This window comes from Periophthalmus magnuspinnatus, chromosome 18, assembly GCF_009829125.3.
Source record: "Periophthalmus magnuspinnatus isolate fPerMag1 chromosome 18, fPerMag1.2.pri, whole genome shotgun sequence".
NCBI lineage: Eukaryota > Metazoa > Chordata > Actinopteri > Gobiiformes > Gobiidae > Periophthalmus > Periophthalmus magnuspinnatus.
The window spans coordinates 27126650-27152779 of NC_047143.1; the positions used below are offsets into that span (position 1 = coordinate 27126650).

At 43.6% G+C, this 26130-nt stretch overlaps 1 protein-coding gene and 1 long non-coding RNA gene across 2 annotated transcripts in view; both read right to left on the reverse strand.

The window, feature by feature from the left end:
- Positions 1–2153: 2153 nt before the first annotated feature.
- LOC129457108 (uncharacterized) lies at positions 2154–3144 on the reverse strand. The gene is made up of 3 exons (XR_008649100.1): positions 3080–3144; positions 2408–2461; positions 2154–2231 (listed from the first exon to the last, which is right to left on the reverse strand). It is a non-coding gene; the product is annotated as an uncharacterized LOC129457108 (long non-coding RNA).
- Positions 3145–3725: 581 nt separating this feature from the next.
- Positions 3726–26130, reverse strand: part of LOC117386121 (obscurin-like) — a 36463-nt gene continuing 14058 nt past the window's right edge. The window contains exons 5-14 of the mRNA XM_055228905.1: positions 7908–8165; positions 7524–7775; positions 6727–6978; positions 6380–6643; positions 6014–6310; positions 4503–4766; positions 4173–4433; positions 3987–4100; positions 3870–3885; positions 3726–3798 (exon numbers count right to left, since the gene is read on the reverse strand). Coding sequence (XP_055084880.1) covers positions 3726–3798; positions 3870–3885; positions 3987–4100; positions 4173–4433; positions 4503–4766; positions 6014–6310; positions 6380–6643; positions 6727–6978; positions 7524–7775; positions 7908–8165 — 2051 coding nt within the window. The remainder of the gene's footprint in view (positions 3799–3869; positions 3886–3986; positions 4101–4172; positions 4434–4502; positions 4767–6013; positions 6311–6379; positions 6644–6726; positions 6979–7523; positions 7776–7907; positions 8166–26130) is intronic.

Here is a 26130-nt window from a genome sequence, read left to right on the forward strand (position 1 = left end):
AGGAGTTTCATTTATAACAAAAAGGTGAGACTCAATGGAAAACTGTTGGTTAATGCTAATGCTAATACTAGCTAGTGACTTGTGACTGTGATGTTATTTGAGAGGGACTTGTTTAACAGCACGAATCAGCTCACCTGTTGTAGTTCAACTAAGTCAGTTTTTTCTGGTCAGATGGTGTTAACACAAAAATGTCATTAAAGTTAAACAGATCAAGTCTCAGACAGATTAGTGCCTGCAGCTAGCATCACACCCCCAGAGATTATTGATCACATCAGTTGCAAATTATTACTTTGACTGGTAAGTTCCAAAATATTTGGTATCTCCATGGAGACAACCAGGTGTTGCCATCAGAAAAAGTTACAGGTGAGATCTGCAGCGAGGCGAGCCCGCTCACCTTAAGCTGTGTTTTTCACTGTATCTTTGTGTAAACTTGTGTTGTCACGATAATAACATTTCAAACTTGATTTCGATACTAAGGAATAGTCTCGATACTCAAAACCGATTCTAATACCACGATGGTAATAAACATAATTTAGACAATATACTGTGATTTTCCACATTAAATGGTCGTACTTTGTGTTTTATTCCCATGTGTGTTACATGTGTGTAATCCTCAGTGTGCAGTGGGTTCATAGTGGTCCATGTGTGTGTAATACTCTGTGTCTTATACTTGTAAAACATACAGCTCAACATCATTCTAAAGATATTCAGGAAACAGTCACTTCTGTCCTGTCAATGGGACAGTTTTATTATCGTTATCTGTGAACAATGAGGATGTAGTTTTGATACTAGATTTGGTATCGATTAATATCTGATGTTCGATGCTTTTGACATCCCTAATGCAAACACATGTCATATAAAAGATCCAAGATGCTTAAGTTTAAAGACATTTTAAGAAGTTACATCGTGCCCGTTTAAACACCTCCACACTGTACCTTAGTCATGTTCTGTTTAGACTCTGAGAGATTCAGACATTTTTACTACATTCTACAGTTTATACACACACAGAAGACATCAGATATATGAAGAAAGATATATGGAATTATGTAGTGAAGAAAAAAGTAAATAACTCAGTATTTTCTTTATATTTTATATTCAAATCCTCCTTTGCCTTATCGATAAATATTTAGTAGAGTTATGTAACTTTTTTCTTTACTACATAATTCCATATATCTTGCCTCATATATTTGATGTTTAATGTGTCTATAAAATGTAGAAAGTAGAAAAAATAAACTGAGATGGTCCAGACTTTTGACTGGTAGTGTAAATGAAATACTGAAGAAAAACACAAACATAATGTGGTTTAACGGTGACGTTTTGATCTGAAAATACTCGTCACCATAGTCACCGTTTCTAAGAGACGGACCCTAAAAAAAAGAACTTTGAACAAAACCTGAAGCTGCGTTTGTTTCTCAGAATGTGTCAAAATGTCTTCCTGTTCTTGTGGCGACATCAGCCAAACCATCTGTGACTTTAGTTTCACACAGTCAATGGAGAAGTTACAAGGGTTTAAAGGTTTATTTATTCTTTAAGTTATTCTTTAAGTTATTTTTCCACGTGTTTCATTTTATCTCTTCATTTTTTTTAATTAAAAACAGCCTGTATTGCATTTTATAATGTTTTTATTGATGTTTATTGCTCAGGTTCCTTACTTTTTAAGGTTTCTCTGGAGGGTCTGACACCTGTTTGTCTCCATGGAGATATTGATCCTGTCTGACCTATATCTAAACAAAGAAAACAATAGGGCTAGCCAGCATGCTAATAGCCAGTATGCTAATATGTGTGAGAGCAGCCATTAGGGGCTTGAATGATTATTAAGTACGACCCAGGCACAATTTACACTGTGTAGCTCATTAGTCTGGGCCAACAAAGTGAGATGTAACAGTTTATTGATAGACTGTAGTGAGTCTGTGTCTGAGGATTGACATTGACATAGCAAAGATGAGAATTCTTATCACATTATACAAAAAATAGTAATAATAATAAAAATTTACAACAACATAATGAAATAAACCTGCAAACACAGATACATATCACTGACCATGTATCAGACTCATTTATACACATATTAAACATTTTAAACATATGAAACAATATTAAACATATAAAAAAACTGAAAAGTTGTTTTCTTCGTTCATCCAGAGCACATACAACCGTACCATTAAAACTCCTTTGACAAGTTTGAGCCTATTTGATCTGAGAGTAAACGGTGTCATCAAAGGTGTTTTCTGCTGTTAAAAAAGAAGGAAAAAAATAACTCCAAATGTCCAACAAATTAAAATTCCCTAAAATAGTTTACAGTACATTTGTAAAATTATAAATCCCACAATGCTGGATTTGTATTTGTATTCATAATTACCAAGAGTAAAATAGAACATTTTAAGTTTGAGAAATAAGGTTTACTCACCTTTATTCTTCCTCTTTTTGTGGTGGTTCACTTGGGCGTATGTCACATTATCACCTAAAATAAACACATCATTAATATGTTTTCTTCTCCCCAAAATGACATCTGGATCGACTCAGTAAGTTGTTTTGGACCAGTCATTTCATTTTTTCCACACTCGAGTCCCCAGAGACCTGAGAGCTTGAGAGTTCTACAGTATCTTTCACATTTTGTTCAGTAGATTGACAATTCCAGGGCTGAAATTCTCCAAATGATTCTACTGAAGATGTGTGGAGTTTAGAAACACAGTGGAGCACTTCCTGTATCACCACATGATGACATCACAAGGTGGAACAGAGTGTTGAACATGTGTGAATGAAACAAAACACAACTCCAGGTTTGTTTGAGATGAGGAAACAACATTAGAACATCAGAAAATGGCCCCTTAAATTTCAACGAGGAAGTTACCAGATTTTATTTTCTCATTTTAAATCTATTTATTCCTTAATTTCTTTCCTTTATTTGTTTGCATTTTACTTTTATCAATAGTTCTAGACGTCAAACATTTCTCTGGTTAAGCCCTTGAACTATTGAGCTGTGAAAGCAACCCTGCATATGCACTGAAGCTCTACCACTGAGCCACATGCACAATCTGGGACTTTTTATAATAGAAGTAAAGAGTTTTAAATCCTGTACCTGAAGAGTGTGGAATCACATCAGAATAAATACAGCTCTCGTCTTGTGGGGGGTTGTTCCTCACTGAAATCATTTTTAAAATAAATTACAAGTTAAAACATTATTTATTTACAGAAAAGACACAAAAAACTCACCTCTTCTACTTTTTAGTTCAACCACGGAATAAGTTACATCTGTGAAATGAACCAAATTGTTTTATGGGTAATGGAAATTCACACTTTTTATTTTAGTAGCGAGAGTGAGTTTAGTCACGTATGAAACATTAAACTTTTCACAGCATCATGTCCTTCTGAGTTTCAAAGATTCACATTTATATTTTTAGTTCATGCAGCCTTCAACAATTGTCCAAAGGTAAGAGTTTCCTCGGTGTTTTGTGATCTGCACTTTAGCCACAGTAAAAATCAGAAAACTACAATAATCACATAACTCAATAATTAGGTCTGATTTTTGTTTGTGTTTAAAAAGAGAAATCTGATCATCAAAAACACCTGGAGACATGTGTCAGTGAATCTGTGGATTTTTAGAGTCACTGTTGTATTTGGACGACACAGTACAATGAATTTAAAATAACTATTTCAGTCTCTTGTATTTTCTTTCCTCTATAGTCGACCCTTTTTACATAATTGTCCTCTTTTGTCTTATACGGTCACACATTACCATTTGGAGAGGAGGTGTGGTCATTGCTGGTCACATGATCTTCAGCAGAGCTCTGATTGGTCCTGCACAAATCGTCAAGGATCAAATTAAACTGTCCAATGAATATTTAGCAAAAAAACAAATAACGACCAACCTCAGAAAGCACAAGTCTGTAAATAAAAAGAAAACATCTGTGAATAAAAGTGAAACTAACCAATAATAAAATGTAAACAGTAGTGCACATAAACATTAATATAGTCTCAAATCTCACCTTTAGTCTTTAAAAAACGCCATAGAAGCAGCAGTAATGTGAGTAAAACCACTGCACACACAGGTCCAACCACCCACATCACAGCAAGAGCAGAGCGCTCGCCTTTGGGTGCACCTATGGGCATCAATTACATTTTACTTTCATATTTTTGTATCTTTGTATATTTTAAAGAATAGTTTCACTGACTTTTAACCGACATCCAACTCTCTGGAGATATGACAGTCTTTGGTGTTGGCCGTAGTTTCCGTTGTCCCTCACATTTATAAAAGCCTTGGTCAGACCTGGACACTGCAGTGATGTTGAGCTCTGGTTCAGTCCCATTTTGAATCATTTTTCCATTTTTATAAAATTGAACTGAAGTAAAAGTCCCTGTGTTCAGTTTACAGCTGAGAGACACAGACTGTCCCTCAGTCACTGCACTCACTGGGCTCATAAGGATGATGTCCCCTGTGAAGTTAAACATGTCAAATACATAAAATACTTTAAAACACAACTTATACTTTATATCAAACTTACTGTGGACTGAGATGTTGACGGCATTGCTCATTTCTCCTGATCCAGACTCACACCAAAACACTGCACTGGTTTCCTCATATAAACGAAACTCACATTTAGATTTACTCCACTTACACTGTTGTGATAATCTGTGATCAGAAAACCTCCTCCAGACTGTGCTGTCTGCTCCAGTGGAGTTGAACCCACAACTCAGAGTGATGACATCATAAGTGAAGTGCTGTGCTCTGTCAGGACTGACCGAGAGAGACACTGGAGACTCAGCATCTGAGGAGCACAAGACCCAGGCTTAAGGAACACAGGCTTTAGTGAGTCAGGCTTTAGTGAGTCAGGCTTTAGTGAGTCAGGCTTTAGTGAGTCAGGCTTTAGTGAAACTTTAGTGAGTCGGGCTTTAGCGAGTCGGGCTTTAGCGAGTCGGGCTTTAGAGAGTCAGGCTTTAGTGAGTCAGGCTTTAGTGAGTCAGGCTTTAGTGAGTCAGGCTTTAGTGAGTTAGGCTTTATTGGGTCCGACTTTAGTGAGTCAGACATTAGTGAGTCAGGCTTTAGCGAGTCAGACTTTAGCAGGTCAGGCTTTAGCGAGTCAGACTTTAGTGAGTCAGACTTTAGCGAGTCAGGCTTTAGTGAGTCAGGCTTTAGTGAGTCAGACTTTAGTGAGTCGGGCTTTAGTGAGTCAGAATTTAGTGAGTCGGGCTTTAGTGAGTCAGAATTTAGTGAGTCAGACTTTAGTGAGTCAAGCTTTAATGAGACTTTAGTGAGTCAGGCTTTAGTGAGTCAGACTTTAGTGAGTCAGCTTTAGTGAGTCAGGCTTTAGTGAGTCAGGCTTGAATAAATCAGACTTTAGTGAGTCAGGCTTTAGTGAGTCAGGCTTTAGCGAGTCAGGCTTTAGGGAGTCGGGCTTTAGCGAGTCGGGCTTTAGCGAGTCGGGCTTTAGCGAGTCGGGCGTTAGCGAGTCGGGCTTTAGCGAGTCGGGCTTTAGTCAGTCGGGCTTTAGAGAGTCAGACTTTAGTGAGTAAGGCTTTAGTGAGTCGGGCTTTAGCGAGTCGGGCTTTAGCGAGTCGGGCTTTAGCGAGTCGGGCTTTAGTCAGTCAGGCTTTAGTGAGTCAGGCTTTAATGAGTCAGACTTTAGTGAGTCAGGTTTTAGTGAGTCGGGCTTTAGTGAGTAAGGCTTTAGTGAGTCAGACTTTAGTGAGTCAGGCTTTAGTGAGTCAGGCTTTAGTGAGTCAGACTTTAGTGAGTCAGGCTTTAGTGAGTCAGGCTTTAGGGAGTCAGGCTTTAGGGAGTCAGAGTTTAGTGAGTCAGGCTTTAGTGAGTCAGGCTTTAGTGAGTCTGGCTTTAGTGAGTAAGGCTTTAGTGAGTCAGGCTTTAGTGAGTCAGACTTTAGTGAGTCAGGCTTTAGTGAGTCAGGCTTTAGTGAGTCAGGCTTTAGTGAGTAAGGCTTTAGAGAGTCAGGCTTTAGTGAGTCAGACTTTAGTGAGTCAGGGTCAGAGGTCAGTGACATGAACATGTGGGACGTACCTCCAGACCAGACAAAGGCGGGGTCACTGTGTTCAGAGGAGAAGGCGGGACTTCCTCTTTCTGTTCGACACACAAACGCTGCTGAGTGGTTGAGGCCCTGGAGGATGAAGGAGTCCTGTTTAGAGCCGGCACTGGCCCCCGGGAGCCGCTCATATGTGTAAGACTCTGACTGAGGAACAGCCCTGTACCAGTGAAAACTCCATCCTGCAGAGGGCGCTGTCACAGCACAGCTCAGAGAGACAGAGGCCCCAGGACTGAGCCAGGACACAGACGCTGACAGGACAGGACGGGGGGCTCCTGAGGAGTGGATGTTATATTTAGATCATCACAGACGATGTCATTGTGTCATATTAAATATAAACTTACTGTCAGACACATTTAGTGTGAGGGGGCGGCTCCACTCAGTGACTGTGTGTGGCAGGACTCCTCTGCAGCTGTAGGGCCCTCTGTCCTTCACTGCTGCTCTTCTTATGGTCATTTCTCTTTGTTTGTGCTCCAGGCTCTGTCCAGATCTCCTCCATTCAAACGTCCACTCAGCGTCTGCTCCGTGAGCGTTACAGGTGAGAGAGAGCTGCTCTCCAGAGAACAGCTGAGACCAGGGGGGGTCCACAGAGACAGAGGGGCTGGGGACTGGACACACAGATCACCACATAAAAGAACATGTACAGCACATACACATGGAAGTATAAGACACGTGTTAGAGTCAAACTGACCAGTGGCTCTGAGTCTGAACTTCAGGCTGTGCTCAGTGAAGTAGGGAGGGCGCCCTCTGCTGGCTCTGCACTGGTACTCCCCTCCCTCTGACACTGAGACCTGTGCCTCAGATGAAGACTGTTTAAAGAGCTGCTCATTTCTGCTCCAGTCATATTTCCACCCAGAGGAAGGTGGAGAGACAGAGCAGAGCAGCTCCACACTGCCCCCTGTTGGCACCTCTGAGGCTCCACTCACTGTGACCTGAGGTTTGTCTGTAGAAACATAATTACATCAAAACATGAACTTCACACATTAAAGGCCCATATTATGTATATTTATATGTTCTAATGTTATTTCCTCATCACAAACAGAACTGGAGTTGTGTTTTGATTCATTCTCACATGTTTAACACAAACTCTGCACTTTTAGGCTGAGATCTTCTCTCAAAATGAATCGATTTTGTTCCACCTTATGATGTCATCATGTGGTAATACAGGAAGAGCTCCTCTGTGTTTTTAAACTCCATAAACCTTCACTGGAATAATATCAGCCCTGGAAGTGCCAATCCCAATTAAATAAAAGGTCAAATGTAGCTGTTAACTTGAAAACTACTGCTTCATTACATCATAAGGTGGAACAGAGAATTTTGAGCTTTGGAGATGTGACAGACTAATAAAGTGCTACTCAAACCTGTATGAATGAAACAAAACACAACTCCAGGTCTGTTTTTAAGTAGAGAACAGCAGTAGAACATGGATTAAAACTCAAAAAAACATGAAGGACAAACCCACAGTTTGTACAGTGAAAGTGCACATACTGAGTACAGTGACAGTGGTGGTGCTGCTCCACACAGTGGTGAGGTGTGGGCCTCTCTGGGCTCTGCAGCTGTAGGCTCCTGTGTCAGACTCAGTCACTCTGGACACTCTGTATTCTCTGGTTGTTGGAGGTGGGTTCAGTCTGTTCCTGCTCCAGTGATAGGTCCACTCTGTGTCTGCTCCCTCCACCTCACAGATCAGACTCAGACTCTCTCCCACAAATACCTCCAACTGACCCGGACTCACAGTGGGGACTAGAAGATTCAGAGAAAAAACATATTAAACATGTTCAGTTTGTGACAGAAAGATGATAATAAAACATGTAAACATCAAACTGAAGGAGAGAGATGCATAAAGGTAATGTGTTCTTTATATTCTGTACTCACCAGTGTTCACAACAGTGACGTCATTACTTTTATTTGTGGTGAAATAATTGTCCTGTCCTCTGCAGAAGTACACTCCATGAGAGACACTCAGAGTTTGTTCAACATTGCTAAGATCATATGCCTTAACTCTAGGGTCGGGTTCTCGTCTGAACCAGTAGAGTGTTTTATTCCACTCCTCTACATCACAGCTCAGTGTCACACTGCCCCCTACTGGTATTTCTGTGTTTGACACAGTCAGTTCAACTCTGCGGGTACTTTCTGTGAACAAACAGGAATAAATACATAAAACGTCTGATGTGTGTTTTATTCAGGGAGGATCATGTGCTCAGCCTACCTGTCACTTTCAGTTCTTTCTCAGGGGATTGTGTTTCCTCACTGGCCCCACACGAATACAAACCCCCATCTGATTGTGACACTGAATTAATTTTCAGTGTCGAAGTTTTTGAACTTAGTAACAGCGCATGTAGTGAGTCCTGTTGTAGGAGTTTCCCATTTTTGTAAAACTTCAGTTCTTTTTCTCCATGACCTGTGCACGTCACAGTCACTTTTTCCCTCAGATACACAGACTGTGGAGTGACATCTAGAGTCGCCCTGTCACCTGTAACTGAACAAAAGAGAGGCCCAGCATGAACAGACACATGGAAAAAGATCAATATTTTATGATGGTACATAACTCTAGACACAGATGTACTGTACATTACATTTAAAACAAAAGCTTCAGTTGGTTATCTTTTATTAGCATATTGTTAGAACAAGAACAAGGTTATTTTTGGGACCATAAAACAACGATAGCTGGTTTGTTCTAATTAATAATTTGAACAACAGTTTGTCTAGACTCTAGATGAGATTTACACTAATGAAGTATTTAATCACAATGCATCTTCAAAGACTAAAAGGATTTAAAAGATATATACACATTACAACATTCCCCATGGAATAGTTTTTATGAACCAACCAGCCCACTACATTTAAAGTTTAATTTGAAATCATCATAAGCATGAAATGAATCACTTCAAGAACTATAGAGCATAGTCACCAAGTCCACATTAAATAGAGTTTATTACCTGTTGTCTGTTTGCAGACGGCGACACAAAACACTGGAATAAAAACATATAATGCCACATAAATCAGAGTTAATAATATTTGGAGATTTTAATACAGATTGGTTTAACAAAAGTAAGAAAAATGTTGATGACAAAGTTTGAATTGTCAGATTATAATATGACTTTAAAAGTGAGAAAACTAACGTAAAGGACATTTTAGTATCCCCTAATCTAAAAGCAATCATCCCTAAAAGTGACATTTCCAAGTTAGACAGTTCTGAAAAGAAATAAAGAAATATTGGTAAAACCCAAAACTCTCAATGATAAATTTCTCTTTAAAAAAATGGAGAATTCCCAAATAACTGGAAACAATCAAGGGCTATACCAGAAATCTGGTGACACAAATCAGGCAGAAATTACAGAACAATTAGCATCTTGCAGGTTTTCTCAACGTGTGAGAGAAGATTGTGGCAAATCAGCTCATGTGATTCTTACACTACAATGACAAACTGCATCCTCTGCAGTTTGGGTTCTGTCCTCAGTTCAACCAAAACAGACAACTGCTATTTTACTCAACAACTTAAACTAGCAATCGATTAAGGCCAAATGGCTGCTGTGCTCTTTTTAGGTCTAAAAAAGGTCTTTGATCTCCTACACCATGATGTCCTCATACCACTCCTTTTCACACTTTATGTCAATATATGCAGACGATGCAGTTGTGTATGTGTGTGGCAAATCTATGGAAGCCATTACTGCTTCAACACCATCTAGAAGCTGTAGCAGTCTGGTTTCAAAACTCTGGACTTAATCTTAATGTCAGTAAAACAGAGTCAGTTTGCTTCACTTCTAGAGCACGTCCTGTTGAGGATCTGCATCTGACAAGTGGACAAGACGTCAAACAAGTGAAAGGTCAAATATCTGGGCCGTATCCTGGACTCACATTTATTATTTGAAAGTCACATTAAAAAGGTTGTAAGAACAACAAATTCTAATTTGTACAGCTTCAAAATGATCACGCTTACCTTAAACACAGTGGTGAAGCGTGGAGGTGTTTCTGCTCAAGATGTTGACAAACATTTATTTAACAATTTTGCCGCAGATGTTGGAACAATGCCATGATTACCAAATTACAGCTGGAAAAAAGAAAAGCAAAACCTCCTGTATTCTCTGAGCTGTTGTTAATGATGAGGATGGAAGAGGATCGGCAACAGGCGAAAGAAAGCCTTATGAAAAAAACACTTGGGTTCATCCAAGCAGCAACAAGTGCAGCTGCACACTCAAAGTACATTTTCTTGCGGCCACACCAATGCTGAAAGTGCTACTATTGCTGAGCTGAAACAGCAAATGAGAAAACTTCAGCAAGAGATGTCAACCCTTCTCTCACAACAAAATAAAGGCTCTGTTGGAAAAAGACGTCAGCCGCAAGGTGGAGCAAAAAATCAACCCTCATGGCCCAAACCAGGGTTCTGCTTTAAATGTGGACAGGATGGGCATATTGCCCCTAACTGTACCAACTCAGCCAACCCAACTCACACTGCCCAGTTAAACTAGAAGCAGTCTCTGAGGGGAGACGAGCTGAGACTGCTGCCATCCAGTGTCCCAAAATCCCATCACAAGCACAAGGTCATCAACTACCAAAAGGACTTGTTGGTACCAAGTGTATGGGTCAGATTATTATAGATGGAAACACTGTAAACTGTCTGCTAGATACAGTGTCGCAAGTTACCACAGTTTCAAAATCTTTCCACTCTGTCCATCTGCCTGACCAGAAGATCCAACCGTTGAACAATCTGCTGGAAGTTGAGGGAGCAAATGGCCAGGCAGTGCCCTACTTGGGCTATATAGAACTGAACATCACCTTCCCGTCTGAGTTCCTGGGTGCTCCTGTTGACGTTGCCCTGGTGGTACCAGATTTGAAGACCTCTACACCATCCATTCTCATTGGAACTAATGCCCTTGATCAAGCATATCAACAGTTCAGTGAGCTTGGTGTTGAGTTCAGACCTGTTCAGCATGGTTATCTGACGGCACTAGAGCAATGCCATAAATTGGCTCAAGATGGATTTCATGGAGTTGTCAAGCTGAATACTGTTGAACCTCAAACAATCACTGCAGGACAGACTATTGTTTTGGAAGGCACAACTATTGCCTGCTGTTTGCAAGGAGAGAAGTCTGTGATGAGGTTGAGTACCCAACCTCATTTCCACTGCCTGGGGGTCTGATGGTTAAGTCTTGTCTGGTCGACTTCAACAGCCATCTGCCATGTGTTGTCCCTCTGCTTATCCACAATGAATCAGAGCACAATGTCACTTTGAGTCCTATAGTTGCCATTGCTGAAGTAAGTGCTTTCCAGTCCGTGCCTGGTACTCACCAGTGTACCCCTGACACTTCTGAAACAATGCGATCTGATGAAGCCAGGCCAAGATATGAGTACAACTTTGGCAATACATTCCTGTCCCCTGAATCCTCTAATAATATTAGATAAATTTACTCCTGTTGATGAGGTGGAGATTACCTCAGTCATCATGTAGTCCAAACCATCAGCCTGTTTGCTCGACCCTATTCCAATCAGACTCCTCAAAGAAGCCCTCCCCCTAATAATAGATTCCATCCATAGCATAATAAATATGTCGTTAGAAAATGGCTACGTTCCTCAGTCCTTTAAGTATGCTGTGATTAAACCCCTTTTGAAAAAACCTAACCTAAATCCTGATGAACTAGTCAACTATAGACCTATCTCTAATCTTCCCTTCCTCTCAAAAATTCTAGAACGAGTGGTGGTGAAACAGCTCTGCCACCACCTGCAGGACAATAATATATTTGAAAAATTTCAATCTGGATTCAGAGCTCACCACAGCACAGAGACTGCACTGCTTAAAGTAACAAATGACTTACTACTAGCTGCTGATAATGGGCTGGCTTCAGTCCTGGTCCTACTGAACCTCAGTGCAGCGTTTGACACCATTGATCACAACATTCTACTGCAGAGGTTAGAATGTGACATTGGAATCAGAGGGACCGCCCTCAAATGGTTTAAATCCTATCTATCAGATAGGTACCAGTTTGTTAGTATAAACCAGAGCACCTCTCCCTGTTCTAAAGTAGCCTGTGGTGTTCCACAAGGATCTGTGCTTGGTCCAATCCTATTTACTCTGTATATGTTGCCATTGGGTAACATTATCAGAAAACATGGCATTAATTTTCACTGCTACGCTGATGACACTCAGCTGTACTTATCAATGAAACCAAATCAGACTGATCAAATAAACTCAGTGCCTGTGTGAAGGACATCAAAACCTGGATGACCTTGAATTACCTGCTCTTAAATCCTGAAAAAACAGAGGTCATTGTCGTTGGTCCCAAAGGTCAAAGAGATTCTCTGTCGGACCAGATAATCTCACTCGACAATGTGAATATAGCTTCTAGCCCTACTGTAAAAAATCTTGGAGTCCTATTTGATCAAAATCTCTCATTCACAGCCCATATAAACCTAGCTTGTAAAACCGCATACTTTCACCTGCGAAATATAACTAAAATTAGAAATATTTTACCTAAAAAAGATGCTGAAAAACTCATCCATGCATTTGTTACTTCCAGACTTGATTACTGTAATTCCCTGCTCGCTGCCTGCCCCAAAAGTACTATAAAGTACTATAAAGTACTATAAGGAGCCTCCAGTTGGTCCAAAATGCAGTGGCCAGAGTCCTAACAGGAACTAAAAGAAGAGACCACATCAGTCCTGTACTAAAATATCTGCACTGGCTTCCTGTCGAGCTTAGAATCAAATTCAAAGTCCTCCTCCTGACATACAAAGCCCTAAACGGTATGGCCCCATCCTATCTGCAAGATGCTATTGTCCCGTACCAGCCAAACAGAGCACTCCGCTCTCAGAATGCAGGACTATTAGTGGTTCCTAGAGTGTCCAAAAGTACAGTGGGAGGGAGAGCATTCAGTTACCAAGCTCCTGTGCTATGGAATCAACTCCCTGCTGATGTTAAACAGGCCCCCACAGTCTCTGTATTTAAGACCAGGCTTAAAACCTTCCTCTTCGGTATAGACCAGGTTACATAGTGAGGGAGTTAGGGTTATTAAAACCCGGGATAAGATAAGCTGCAGTAGGAGTAACTAGCTGGGGGAAGTATGGCAACCTGAGCACTATCCTCTGCTTTGTCCTATTTTCTCATCAGCAATGCTATTCACATGTTGTCCCCTGTCCCACTCCCCCTGTGGAGTGTATCTCTTTCAGATGCCCCGATGACAGCTGGACCCTCTCCTCCTCCCCGCCTGGCCCTCCTCCTCACCTGGCTCTCATCCTCCTCGCCTGGCTCTCCTCCTCCTCGTCTGATCTTCCTCCTCCTCGCCTGGCCGATTTTTCTTGTTTTGTCTGATTTTTCCTCTTTGTTTTTGTGTGTAGGCAGCACGGTGGCTGAGTGGCTCATGCCTCACAGCAGAAGGTTTGGTTGATCCCCGGGTCGCCCAGGCCTTTCTGTGTGGAGTTTTTCATGTTTCTCCCCGTGTCTGAATGGGTTTCCTCCGGGTACTCTGGTTTCCCCCATCAACCAAAACATGAACGCCCTTCGAGACAACTGTTGTTGTGATTTTGGGCGTTACAAAAATAAATGAATTGAATTGAATTGAATTGAAATTGAATGGATGGACAGAACTATCAAGAACTTGAACAGCATTCCAGAGGTTTTTGCTCAGCATGATGTGGATTTTGGCAGAACGGACAAGGTAAAGCACCAAATCAAACTTGCTGACCCAACTCCATTCAAGCAAAGACCTCGGCCCATCCATCCTCAAGACTTTGATGCAGTTCATAGGCATTTGCAAGAACTCCTGGAGTCCGGAGTCATCAGAGAGTCTCAGTCCCCATTTGCATCTCCTATTGTTGTGGTCAGGAAGAAAAATGGAAATGTCAGACTGTGCATAGATTACAGGAAACTCAACCTTCAAACAATCAAAGATGCCAATGCCTTACCAAAACTTGAAGATGCCTTCACAGCCTTATCTGGATCACGGTGGTTTTCTGTATTGGATTTGAAGTCCGGATACTATCAGATTGAAATGGAGGAAACTGATAAGTGTACAACGGCTTTTGTGTGCCCTCTTGGATTCTTTGAGTTTAACCGAATGCCTCAAGGAGTTACAAATGCACCGAGCACTTTTCAGCATTTGATGGAGAAGTGTGAGAGATGAATTTGAAGGAAGTGCTGGTCTTCATTGATGATCTCATTGTGTTTGCTCCAACCCTCGAGGAACATGAAAAAAGGCTAATGAGAGTGCTGCACAGATTAAAGGAGTTTGGATTGAAACTGTCGGTTGAGAAATGCATGTTCTTCCAGAATTCAGTGCGATACTTGGGTCATGTGGTTGCTCAGAACGGTGTGGAGACTGATCCTGATAAGACTGAGGCCTTAAAATCATGGCCCATTCCAAACAATCTCAAAGAACTCAGATCGTTCCTTGGATTTGCAGGATATTATGAGCGTTTTGTCCAGGGCTATTCTACCATTGCGAAGCCTCTTAATGAACTTACATCTGGCTACCCCCCACTTCAGAGGCGACTGCAGATCTCCTTAAAATCTGCTTCATATTTGGATCCCAAGCAGCCATTCGGTGCTCGTTGGAATGCGGTTTGTCAACAAGCATTTGATACCATCAAGGAAAAGCTCACTACAGCTCCGGTGCTTGCTTTTGCCGACCCGCAAAAACCATATATCCTGCACACTGATGCCAGCTCTACCTTTACCTTGATATGAGATGGCTTAGGAGCCATATCATATCAGGAGCAAGGAAGACACAACAAAGTCATCATCTACGCTAGTCGGGCCTTATCATGATGTAAATCCCGATACCCAGCCCACAATTTGGAATTTCTAGCATTGAAATGGTCAGTGACTGAGAAATTTCACGATTATGTCTACGGCGCAACATTCATGATAATAACCGATAGCAATCCACTCACTTATCTCCTTACCTCTGCTGAGCTGGATGCCACCAGTTATAGGTGGAGGTCGGCACTATCCACCTACAGCTTCAAGATCCATTACCGAGCAGGCAAAGCAAACCAGACGAAGATGGTCTTTCCCGCAGACCACACGGTGAGCTGTCAAATGATCTGACGTCTCAGAAAGGGTGAACCTACTTTGATTACCATTGACCAGCACACAGTTCAAGCACTTTGTGACCACCAGCTGATCTACAGTTTGCCTGACTCATACCCTGAAAATGCACTGATTCATTCTTTGTCTACTAATGCCACCAGCCTCCCTGACAGTTTCACTGCTGACACCCAGTGTGACTCTTCTGTTCCAAAGTTGAGACCTGCTGAGATCGCTACCAAGCAGAGAGGTGACCCAGCCATCTGATGTGTCATTGTTCAGTTGGAAACCGGAGCATCGCCGCCCCCCTCCTTAAGGGAAGACTATATTGAACTGCCACTTCTCCTGCAAAACATAAATCGAATGGAGCTCCAAAATAACATCCTTGTTTGGAGAAGACAGCTGGGGAATCAGACTCAGTACCAACTAGTCCTGCCTGTAGAGTGTCGAGCTGATGTTCTGAGATGTTTACATGATGGCATGGGGCATATGTGCATCAACCGCACCCTGGGTCTGGTCCACAAACGTTTTTTTCTGGCCAGAAATGGCAAATGACATCATTGTAATAGTGAAGACATGTGAGCAGTGCATCAAGAGGAAAGCTCTGCCTGAGAAGGCTGCCGCACTGATCAATATCAGAACATCACGTCCATTGGAGTTGCTGTGCATAGACTTTCTGTCATTGGAACCGGATCGCAGCAAGATAAAGGATGTTTTAGTCATGATGGATCACTTTACCAAACGTGCTGTTACCATTCCTACTCCAAATCAAAAAGCAAAGACTGCTGCAAAGACTCTCTGGGACAATTTTTTTCGTACACTATGGTATACCTGAAAGGATACACAGTGACCAAGGGCCAGATTTTGAGTCGAGAACCATGAAGGAACTATGTGACATGGCAGGCATCTGGAAAGTCCACACTACACCATACCACCCCCGTGGCAACCCAGTTGAACGTTTCAACAGAACTCTACTTGACATGCTCGGCACACTCTCTGCAGAAAACAAATCTCATTGGAAAGACTTTGTTAAGCCACTTGTGCATGCTTACAACTGCACTCGTAATGACACCAGTGGATTCTCTCCCTATGAGTTGATGTTTGGTCGTCAACCACGATTACCCATTGACCTGGCTTTTGGACTTCCTGTGAATGAGCCAGCTCTAACACATTCCGAGTATGTCCAGAAACTACGGGGAAATCTGGAAAAGAGCTATAGACTGGTAACAGGGAATGCTGAAAAAGTCATGTCCTGAAACAAAAGCCGGTTTGTCAAACATGTCAACCCTTCACAGTGGGAGATTGGCGATCAAGTGCTCGTTCATAATGTCAAGTTGAGAGGAAAACACAAGATTGCAGACAAGTGGGAGTCTGATGTCTATGTGGTTGTGAAATGAAGAGCTTCCAGTGTATACAATTAGACCAGAGCACAAAAGCAAACCCTTACGAACTCTTCATCAGGACTTGCTCTTGCCCTGTGGGTATTTACCAGTTGACAGCAAACACAAAGTCAAGCCAGCACCCATAATAAAACCACCTCAGATTGCGTCCACTGATTCTCCTGATAATGATTCAGACTTTGTGCCAGATGCTTTTGTACCCAGTCATTGGTACAATCCAATTCCTGAACCAGTAAGGTTCACTACCACTGTGGATATCACTCCAGCAAAAGTTGAGCCTGTTTGTGCTGATCCACAGAAAAGCCCAACTATCCAGTCAAATGAACCCCTTCTAACTCCATCTGACTCTACAGATATCGAGGTTGAATCCTTGGCTGGAGATTTGGGACTTACTCAAAGATCAGATTCAAGTGAAGTTGACTTGTCAACCTGCTCCTATTGTGGATATCCCAGTATCAAATGCTACACCTGATTTAGGACCTGGGGAAGAAGAATTGAATGAATTGAACCACTCACCTTCTGAATCGTCAAACTCTGATTCACCAATTCCATTTGACAATGAACAACCAAGGGGCCGTCCCACCAGAACAAGGAAACCTCTGAATCGTCTGCATTACAGGAAATTGGGTACTCCATGTCACTGTGTCTGTGTGACTGGTGTTTGGACTGGACAACTACTACTTGGCTTTGTGCTCACACACAACTCAGTGGTCAGTTTTTTTCATGGGACTGAACAGAGATTTCTCTACTGATGGCAAGCTGGTAGGACTAATCTATTTTGTTTTTGCTCCGCAATCTGTGGATTATGGATTTGCGTGATTACGAACTGACCTTGCGATAGTTGAACTGAACTAAATCCTAAAAAAGGAATGAACTGAACTCTCACAAAAGTCAAAATATTTGACAAAGAACTTCCTGTCTTTTTGTTGTTGTTTTAAAATTGTTTATTTTGTTCAATGTAATTTGATTAAATGGTATGCCACTTTATGTTTTGACTTTTGCCAAATATATTTTACTTTATTCCAATCCAATCTGTTCTGTGTGTCATTCATGTGCAAGCTCCCTGAGCAGCCGGTTCTTCTGTCACAGTCTTAATGCATTAAATGCCATAAACAATAGCCCAACCAACTAAAAATACTATAATGGATACATTATCATAGACTCACATTTATTATTTGAAAGTCATGTTAAAAAGGTTGTAAGAACAAATTCTAATTTGTACAGCTTCAAAATGATCAGAGACTGTTTGCCATCCCATGATGCAAATGTTTTAATGCAGTGATATTTTTCCCAGGTCAGTTATTGTTTCAGCTGCTGGTCACAGGAAACAGCATCGACAATGAAGCCACTAAGAATGATTTACAACAAGGCCATCAAATATTAGACGAAATAACCTATTAGAACAAACCATTGCCATTGCAGAGATTACACTTTGTTAGGTTTGAAAAGTGTATTAGGTTTTGTCATTTAAAACTGATGTATAAATGTTTGCAGAAATTTAAACACACGTTAAAGAGGAGTTAGACATGTCATCACTGACAAACCTAACCTGCATTTGTCTTTGTACATTGTTAAATCATAAAGTGAACCCTGTGTTTATGCCTTTTGTTAAAACTCTTCTAGGGACGGACACTGCAAATCAGTCTTGGCTATAAATGTTGTAGTATGTTACACATCTAATGTACAAACTTCCCTGTCAAATAAATAAATAAAAACACGTGTATTACTGTGTACATGAATCTAGATGACATTAATGCACACATTAATCTACATTAATGTAGTGACCCAGGTCTAAACTCTGACCCAAAGTGTAGTACTCACAGATGGACCGCAGTGTCCAGAGCAGAGAGGCTCCCATCCTCAGAGTCTGAACAGGCTCAAACTAAACACACAACTAAACACACTTTTGATAAAGGCTCCGTTTATGCACTTCATGATGTTTAACTGGACTGTGTCAATGTGTTTCCTTCCTTTTCACACCACACACAAAATTAGAAAACACATAAAAAAGTTAACACCCAAACAAGGAAACACATAAACAAGGAAACAAGTACAAAGGGCAATATAATCTAACATGACTTTAGTTGTTTTCAGACTTACGTTCAGCAGAGTGATCATCAATACATCAGATTAAATGTGCCCACATGTGTGAGACAAAACCCAACATCTAGAACTCTTAATATTTGAGTGAGCAGTAGTTTGGCTGTAGCATTACTGTGATATTAAATGTCTGTGTGTGAGTGGACTGTTGTGATGAAACTCAACATTACTCAGAAAGATGTGGTTCAGTCTTCAGTGAACTTCCTCTTTTTTCAACGGTCTTTACACGTCACATTAGTCCTGTATCAGCCCATTAAAGCCACTATGTAACTTTAAAGATGGTGTTTCATTGCCTTGAATCTTCCACATGGCAGTAAACTTATCGATGTTGCATCAGTTCAAGTGGTTTTACTGCAGAAAACAAAAGAAAAAACAAAACAATAGAGTAACATGCATTCTTACAGTGAGAATGCTGCCTGTCTTCATGGAGATACATGTTTAATGTAATTCTGTGTGTGATATACAGAGAGTAGGTGGAGGACAAAGATGAAAATAACTGAAGATCTGGAAGACGCTGGAATAAAAATGAACTGGGCAAACACAAGATATATATTTAGAAAAGGTATTTTTATTACTACAATTCATCCATCCATCCATCCATCCATCCATTTTCTTCCGCTTATCCGGGGCCGGGTCGCGGGGGCAGCAGTCTAAGCAGGGACTCCCAGACTTCCCTCACCCCGGACACGTCCTCCAGCTCCTCCGGTGGGACCCCAAGGCGTTCCCAGGCCAGCCGAGAGACATAGTCCCTCCAGCGTGTCCTGGGTCTTCCCCGGGGCCTCCTCCCGGTGGGACATGCCCAGAACACCTCCCTAGGGAGGCGTCCAGGAGGCATCCTGAGCAGATGCCCGAGCCACCTCAGCTGGTTCCTCTCAACGTGTAGGAGCAGCGGCTCTACTCCGAGCTCCTCCCGTGTGACCGAGCTCCTCACCCTATCCCTAAGGGTGCGCCCGGCCACTCTGCGGAGGAAGCCCATTTCAGCCGCTTGTATCCGCGATCTTGTCCTTTCGGTCATTACCCAAAGCTCATGACCATAGGTGAGGGTAGGAACGTAGATTGACCGGTAAATCGAGAGCTTCGCCTTCCGGCTCAGCTCCTTCTTTACCACAACGGACCGATACAGAGACCGCATCACTGCAGACGCTGCACCGATCCGCCTGTCAATCTCACGCTCCATCCTTCCCTCACTCGTGAACAAGACCCCGAGATACTTGAACTCCTCCACTTGGGGCAGAGACTCACCACCCACCCGGAGGGAGCAAACCACCTTTTTCCGGTCGAGAACCATGGCCTCGGATTTGGAGGAGCTGATTCTCATCCCAGCCGCTTCACACTCGGCTGCAAACCGCCCCAGTGCCTGCTGCAGGTCCTGGCTCGAAGAAGCCATCAGGACAACATCATCTGCAAACAGCAGAGATGAAATCCTGTGGTTCCCAAACCAGGCCCCCTCCGGCCCCTGACTGCGCCTAGAAATTCTGTCCATAAATATAATGAACAGAACCGGTGACAAAGGGCAGCCCTGGCGGAGTCCAACATGCACTGGGAACAGGTCTGACTTACTGCCGGCAATGCGAACACAGCTCCTGCTCCGGTCATACAGGGACCGGACAGCCCTTAGCAAAGAGCCCCGGACCCCATACTCCCAGAGCACCCCCCAAAGGACACCACGAGGGACACGGTCGAATGCCTTCTCCAGATCCACAAAACACATGTGGACTGGTTGGGCATACTCCCATGAGCCCTCGAGGACCCGATGGAGAGTATAGAGCTGGTCCAGTGTTCCACGACCAGGACGAAAACCACACTGCTCTTCCTGAATCCGAGGTTCGACTATCGGCCGGATTCTCCTCTCCAGCACCCTGGAATAGACCTTACCGGGAAGGCTGAGGAGTGTGATTCCCCTGTAATTGGAACACACCCTCCGGTCCCCCTTTTTATACAGAGGGACCACCACCCCGGTCTGCCATTCCACAGGTACTGTCCCCGACCGCCACGCGATGTTGCAGAGACGTGTCAGCCAAGACAGTCCCACAACATCCAGAGACTTGAGGTACTCAGGACGGATCTCATCCACCCCCGGAGCCTTGCCACCGAGGAGCTTGCCAACCACCTCAGTGACTTCAGCCAGGGTGATGGACGAGTCCGCCTCTGGGTCCCCAGTTTCTGCTTCCTCCTCGGAAGACGTGACAGTGGGATTGAGGAGATCCTCAAAGTATTCCTTCCACCGCCCGACAACATCCCCAGTCGAGGTCAGCAGCTCTCCACCCGCACTGTAAACAGTGTTGGTGAAGCACTGCTTTCCCCTCCTGAGGCGTCGGACGGTTTGCCAGAATCTCTTTGAGGCCGTCCGATAGTCCTCCTCCATGGCCTCCCCGAACTCCTCCCAACCCCGAGTTTTTGCCTCTGTGACTGCCCGAGCCGCGGCACGCTTGGCCTGCCGGTACTCATCAGCTGCCTCAGGAGTCCCACGAGCCAACAAGGCTCGATAGGACTCCTTCTTCAGCTTGACGGCATCCCTTACTTCCGGTGTCCACCACCGGGTTCGGGGATTGCCGCCGCGACAAGCACCACAGACCTTACGACCACAGCTACGAGCAGCCGCATCAACAATAGAGGTGGAGAACATGGCCCACTCGGAGTCCATGTCTCCAACCTCCCCCGGGATCAGGGAGAAGCTCTCCCGGAGGCGGGAGTTGAAGACCCCCCTGACAGAGGGCTCCGCCAGACGTTCCCAGCAGACCCTCACAATACGCTTGGGTCTGCCAGGTCTGTCCGGCTTCCTCCTCCGCCAGCGGATCCAACTCACCACCAGGTGGTGATCAGTTGACAGCTCAGCCCCTCTCTTCACCCGAGTGTCCAAGACACGCGGTCGGAGGTCAGATGACACGACAACAAAGTCGATCATCGACCTCCGACCTAGAGTGTCCTGGTGCCATGTGCACCGATGGACACCCTTGTGCTCGAACATGGTGTTTGTTATGGACAAGCTGTGACTAGCACAGAAGTCCAATAACAAAACACCGCTCGGGTTCAGATCGGGGAGGCCGTTCCTCCCAATCACGCCCCTCCAAGTGTCACTGTCGTTACCCACATGGGCGTTGAAGTCCCCCAGGAGAACAACGGAGTCCCCGGTTGGTGCACTGTCTAGTACCCCTCCCAGGGACTCCAAGAAGGCCGGGTACTCTGCACTGCTGTTTGGCCCGTAGGCCGACACAACAGTGAGAGACCTGTCCCCGACCCGAAGGCGCAGGGACGCGACCCTCTCGTTCACCGGAGTGAACCCCAACACGCAGTGGCTGAGCTGTGGGGCAATGAGCAAGCCCACACCAGCTCGCCGCCGCTCCCCGCGGGCAACGCCAGAGAAATGGAGAGTCCAACCCCTCTCAAGAAGATGGGTTCCAGAGCCCAAGCTGTGCGTGGAGGTGAGGCCGACTATATCTAGCCGGTAACGCTCAACCTCCCGCACAAGCTCAGGCTCCTTCCCCCCCAGCGAGGTGACATTCCATGTCCCCAGAGCTAGTCTCCATGTCCGGAGATCCGGTCGTCGAGGTCCCCGCCTTCGACTGCTACCCGGATCTCTCCGCACCCGCCCCTCATGGCTCCTCCCGCAGGTGGTGGGTCCACGGGAGGACGGCCCCACGTCGTTTCTTCGGGCTGGGCCCGACCGGGCCCCGTGGGGAAAGGCCCGGCCACCAGGCGCTCGCTGCCGAGCACCCACCCCAGGCCTGGCTCCAGGGTGGGGCCCCGGTAACGCCAGTCCGGGCGACGTAAACTGCCTTGTTGTATTTTTCTTCATGAAGGGCTTCTGAACCGCTCTTAGTCAGACCCGTCTCCGAGGACCTGTTTGCCATGGGTGACCCTACCAGGGGCATGAAGCCCCCGACAACATAGCTCCCAGGATCATTCGGGTGCTCAAACCCCTCCACCACGTTAAGGTGGCGGTTCGGGGAGGGGTATTACTACAATTCATAATTTAAAAACCTAACAATTACAATGTAAAGCTAAAATTTGAGTTTATTTGTAAAAATATGCCTAGGATGACAAAAACAAGGCTAAAATCCAAACAGAAAGAGCTCTCTGGGGCCACTGACAGTGAGCAGACGACTCAAGGGAAGTGCTCAGGGGGGCTGCCTTATTCTCACCACAGCGGGCACAGAAAACGGCAAAGGAAATGTTCAAAACTAAACTTGTGAACGAGTAAATCACATGCATAGATGGGGGAATCTAACCAATGTGCCCACCAACCACCAGGAGGCGCACGGCATCGCTGAAACAAAAAAAAAAAAAAGAAAATAGTTATTGTACTGACCCAGTTGTGAAAGAAAAATTCAAATCTGTCAACTGGACAAAGAATTGTAGGAGTGAAGATGTTTGCGTCTCATCCAAGCCTCATCTTCTGTTCTGGTCTGATTAGTGGTGGACTCTGAAAATGTGTCTTAATACCACATATTTCCAGTTCAGAGGAAACTTCTACAGGCAAATCCATGGCTGTGCCATGGGCTCACCTGTCTCTCTTTTTATAGCTAACTTACACATGGAACAATTTGAACAGGAGACATTGGCCTCATTTCCAGGCTCCTCCCACACATTGGTATCGACGTGTGGATGACGACCGGACTAAAATCAAAATTCAAGGTCTGGAGCCTTTTACTGCACATATTAATGCTGTGGATCCACACATCAAGTTCACACGAGAAGAGGCCAAGGAGAACAAACTGTCCTTCTTGCAGTAACAACAGGAGAGGACCAGTGTCTCCAGGTAGAAGTCTTCAGGAAACACACACACACTGTTTGTTTCACACCATCCACAAACTCAGAGTGATCTGTATCTACAACACAGAGCTCAAGTCCACAGAGGGAAAAGTGAAGGAGGAACAACATGTCGAGAGCTAAAAAACAGGACAACAGGGAATCTGAACCTAAAAGGAAAGTTGTGACTATTCCTTACACAGCTGGTGTGTCTGAGGATTTTCAGACAGTATGAAATTCTGGCGTATGTTAAACTTACAAACACTTTAAGACAGAAACTGGTTCCCCCAAATGACCAAACCCTGAGCCATAAACAAAGTATTGTGGTCTACTCCATTCATTGCACTGAAGAGTGCAATGAGTGTTACACTGGAGAAACTAAACACACACAGACATAAGAGAATGAACCAACACTGTCACAAAAGCATCTCAGGACCACAGTCTGATGTTCATCTCCATCTCAAAGACACTAATCACTCCTTTGAAGAGAGTGAGGGTCAGATCTGAGTCAGAGAAAAGAAATGGCTTGAGAGGAGAGTTAAAGAATCCAGTTTTAAACAGTGATGGGGGCCTTAGACATAATTTACCTCCTATTTATAACTCTATCCTCAGAACTGAAAACAGAGCTAGCCAGTATGCTAATAGCCAGTATGCTAAAGGATGTGAGAGCACCCATTAGTGGCCTGAATGATTATGGTATGTATGACTCAGTTCACACCAACAAACAGAACCTGTAAACAAACAGGTGTGTTACTTTCAGTGTCGTTAGCTCCTCCTTCAGACAGATATAAGGCAGTGTCCAGCAGGAATCTGACCACAACTGAAGAAGAGACTTGGATGAGCAGCCAAAGGTTTTCACTCTAAAACTTTTCGCCCAGTGACAGATTTGAATTTTCTTTCATGATGAATCATACCTGGACGACTGAGGGACAATCCTAATTCCAATGAAGTTGGCACAATGTAAAAAAAAAAAAAAAAATTACAGAATACAATAAGGTGCAAATCTTTTTCGACCTATATTGAACGGAATAAACTACAAAGACATGATAATGTTCAAACTGATAAACTTTATTATTTTTTTGCAAATATTCATTTTAAATTTGATGCTTGCAACACGTTCCAATAAAGCTGAGACAACCAAAGAATGGGAAAGTTGAGGAATGCTTAAAATCCACCTGTTTGGAACATTCCACAGAGGAACAGGTTCATTGGAAACAGGTGAGTGTCATGATTGGGGATAAAAGGAGCATCCCCAAAGGCCTCAGTCATTCACAAGTGAAGATGGGACGAGGTTCACCACTTTGTGAACAACTGAGTGAGCAAATAGTCCAATGATCTAAGAACAACGTTTCTCAACGTACAATTGTAAGGAATTTCATCATCTACTGTCCATAATATAATTAAAAGATTCAGAGAATCTGGAGAAATCTCTGCACGAAAGCGGCAAGACCCAAAACCAACACTGAATGCCCGTGACCTTTGACCCCTGAGGCGGTTCTGAATTTAAAACAGACATGAATGTGTAAAGGATATTACCACATGGGCTCAGGAACACTTCAGGAAACCATTGTCAGTGAACACAGTTCGTCGCTACATCTCCAAGTGCAAGTTAAAACTGTACCATGAAAAAAGAAAGACAAATATCAACAACACCCAGAAACACCACCGGCTTTTCTGGGCCCGAGCTCACCTGAGATGGACTGACACAAAGTGAAAAGTGTGCTGTGGTCTGACGAGTCCACATTTCAATCTGTTTTTGTAAATCATGGATGTTGTGTCCTGTGGCCAAAGAGGAAAAGGACCATCTGGACTGTTATCAGCACAAAGGTCAAAGGCATCTGTGAGGGTCTGGGGTGTGTTAGTGCTCATGGTCTGGGGGTGTGTTCATGGTCTGGGGGTGTGTTCATGGTCTGGGGGTGTGTTCATGGTCTGGAGGTGTGTTCATGGTCTGGGGGTGTGTTCATGGTCTGGGGTGTGTTCATGGTCTGGGGTGTGTTCATGGTCTGGGGGTGTGCTCATGGTCTGGGGGTGTGTTCATGGTCTGGGGGTGTGTTCATGGTCTGGGGGTGTGTTAGTTTTCATGGGGAACACATCTGTGAAGGCTCCATTGATGCTCAAAGGTACATTCAGGTTTTGGATCAACATTTGCTGCCATCCAACCAACATCTTTTTCAGGGACGTCCTGCTTATTTCAGCGAGACAAAGCCAAGCCACATTCTGCACGTGTTACACCAGCGTGTCTTCATAGTAAAAGAGTGCAGTACTAGACTGTCCTGTCTGCAGTCCAGACCTGTCTCCACTGAAAATGTGTGGCACATTATGAATCACAAAATACGACAACTGAGACCCCAGACTGATGAGGAACTGAAGTTGTACATTCAGCAAGAATGGGAAAGGATTCCTCCTGCAAAGCTTCAATAATTAGTGTCCTCAGTTCCCAAACGCTTATTGATTGTTGTTAAAAGTAAAGGTGATGTAACACAGTGGTAAACATGCCCCTATCCAGCTTTATTGGAACATGTTGGAGACATCAAATTGAAAATGAGTGAATATTTGTATAAAAATAATAAAGATTATCAGCTTGAACATTAAATATCATGTCTTTGTAGTTTATTCAGTTCAATATAAGTTGAAAAGGATTTGCAAATCATTGTATTCTGTTTTTATTTTAAGTTTTACACAGCATCACAACTTCATTGGATTTGGGGTTGTATTTAGGAAAGGTTCATTTCTGTCAATGGGACTATTTTAGTATTGATATGTCATGATGTAGACTTTTCTGTTCTTGTTTTGTCTCCCTTTGTGCTCTTCCCCCTCCCTCACCTGC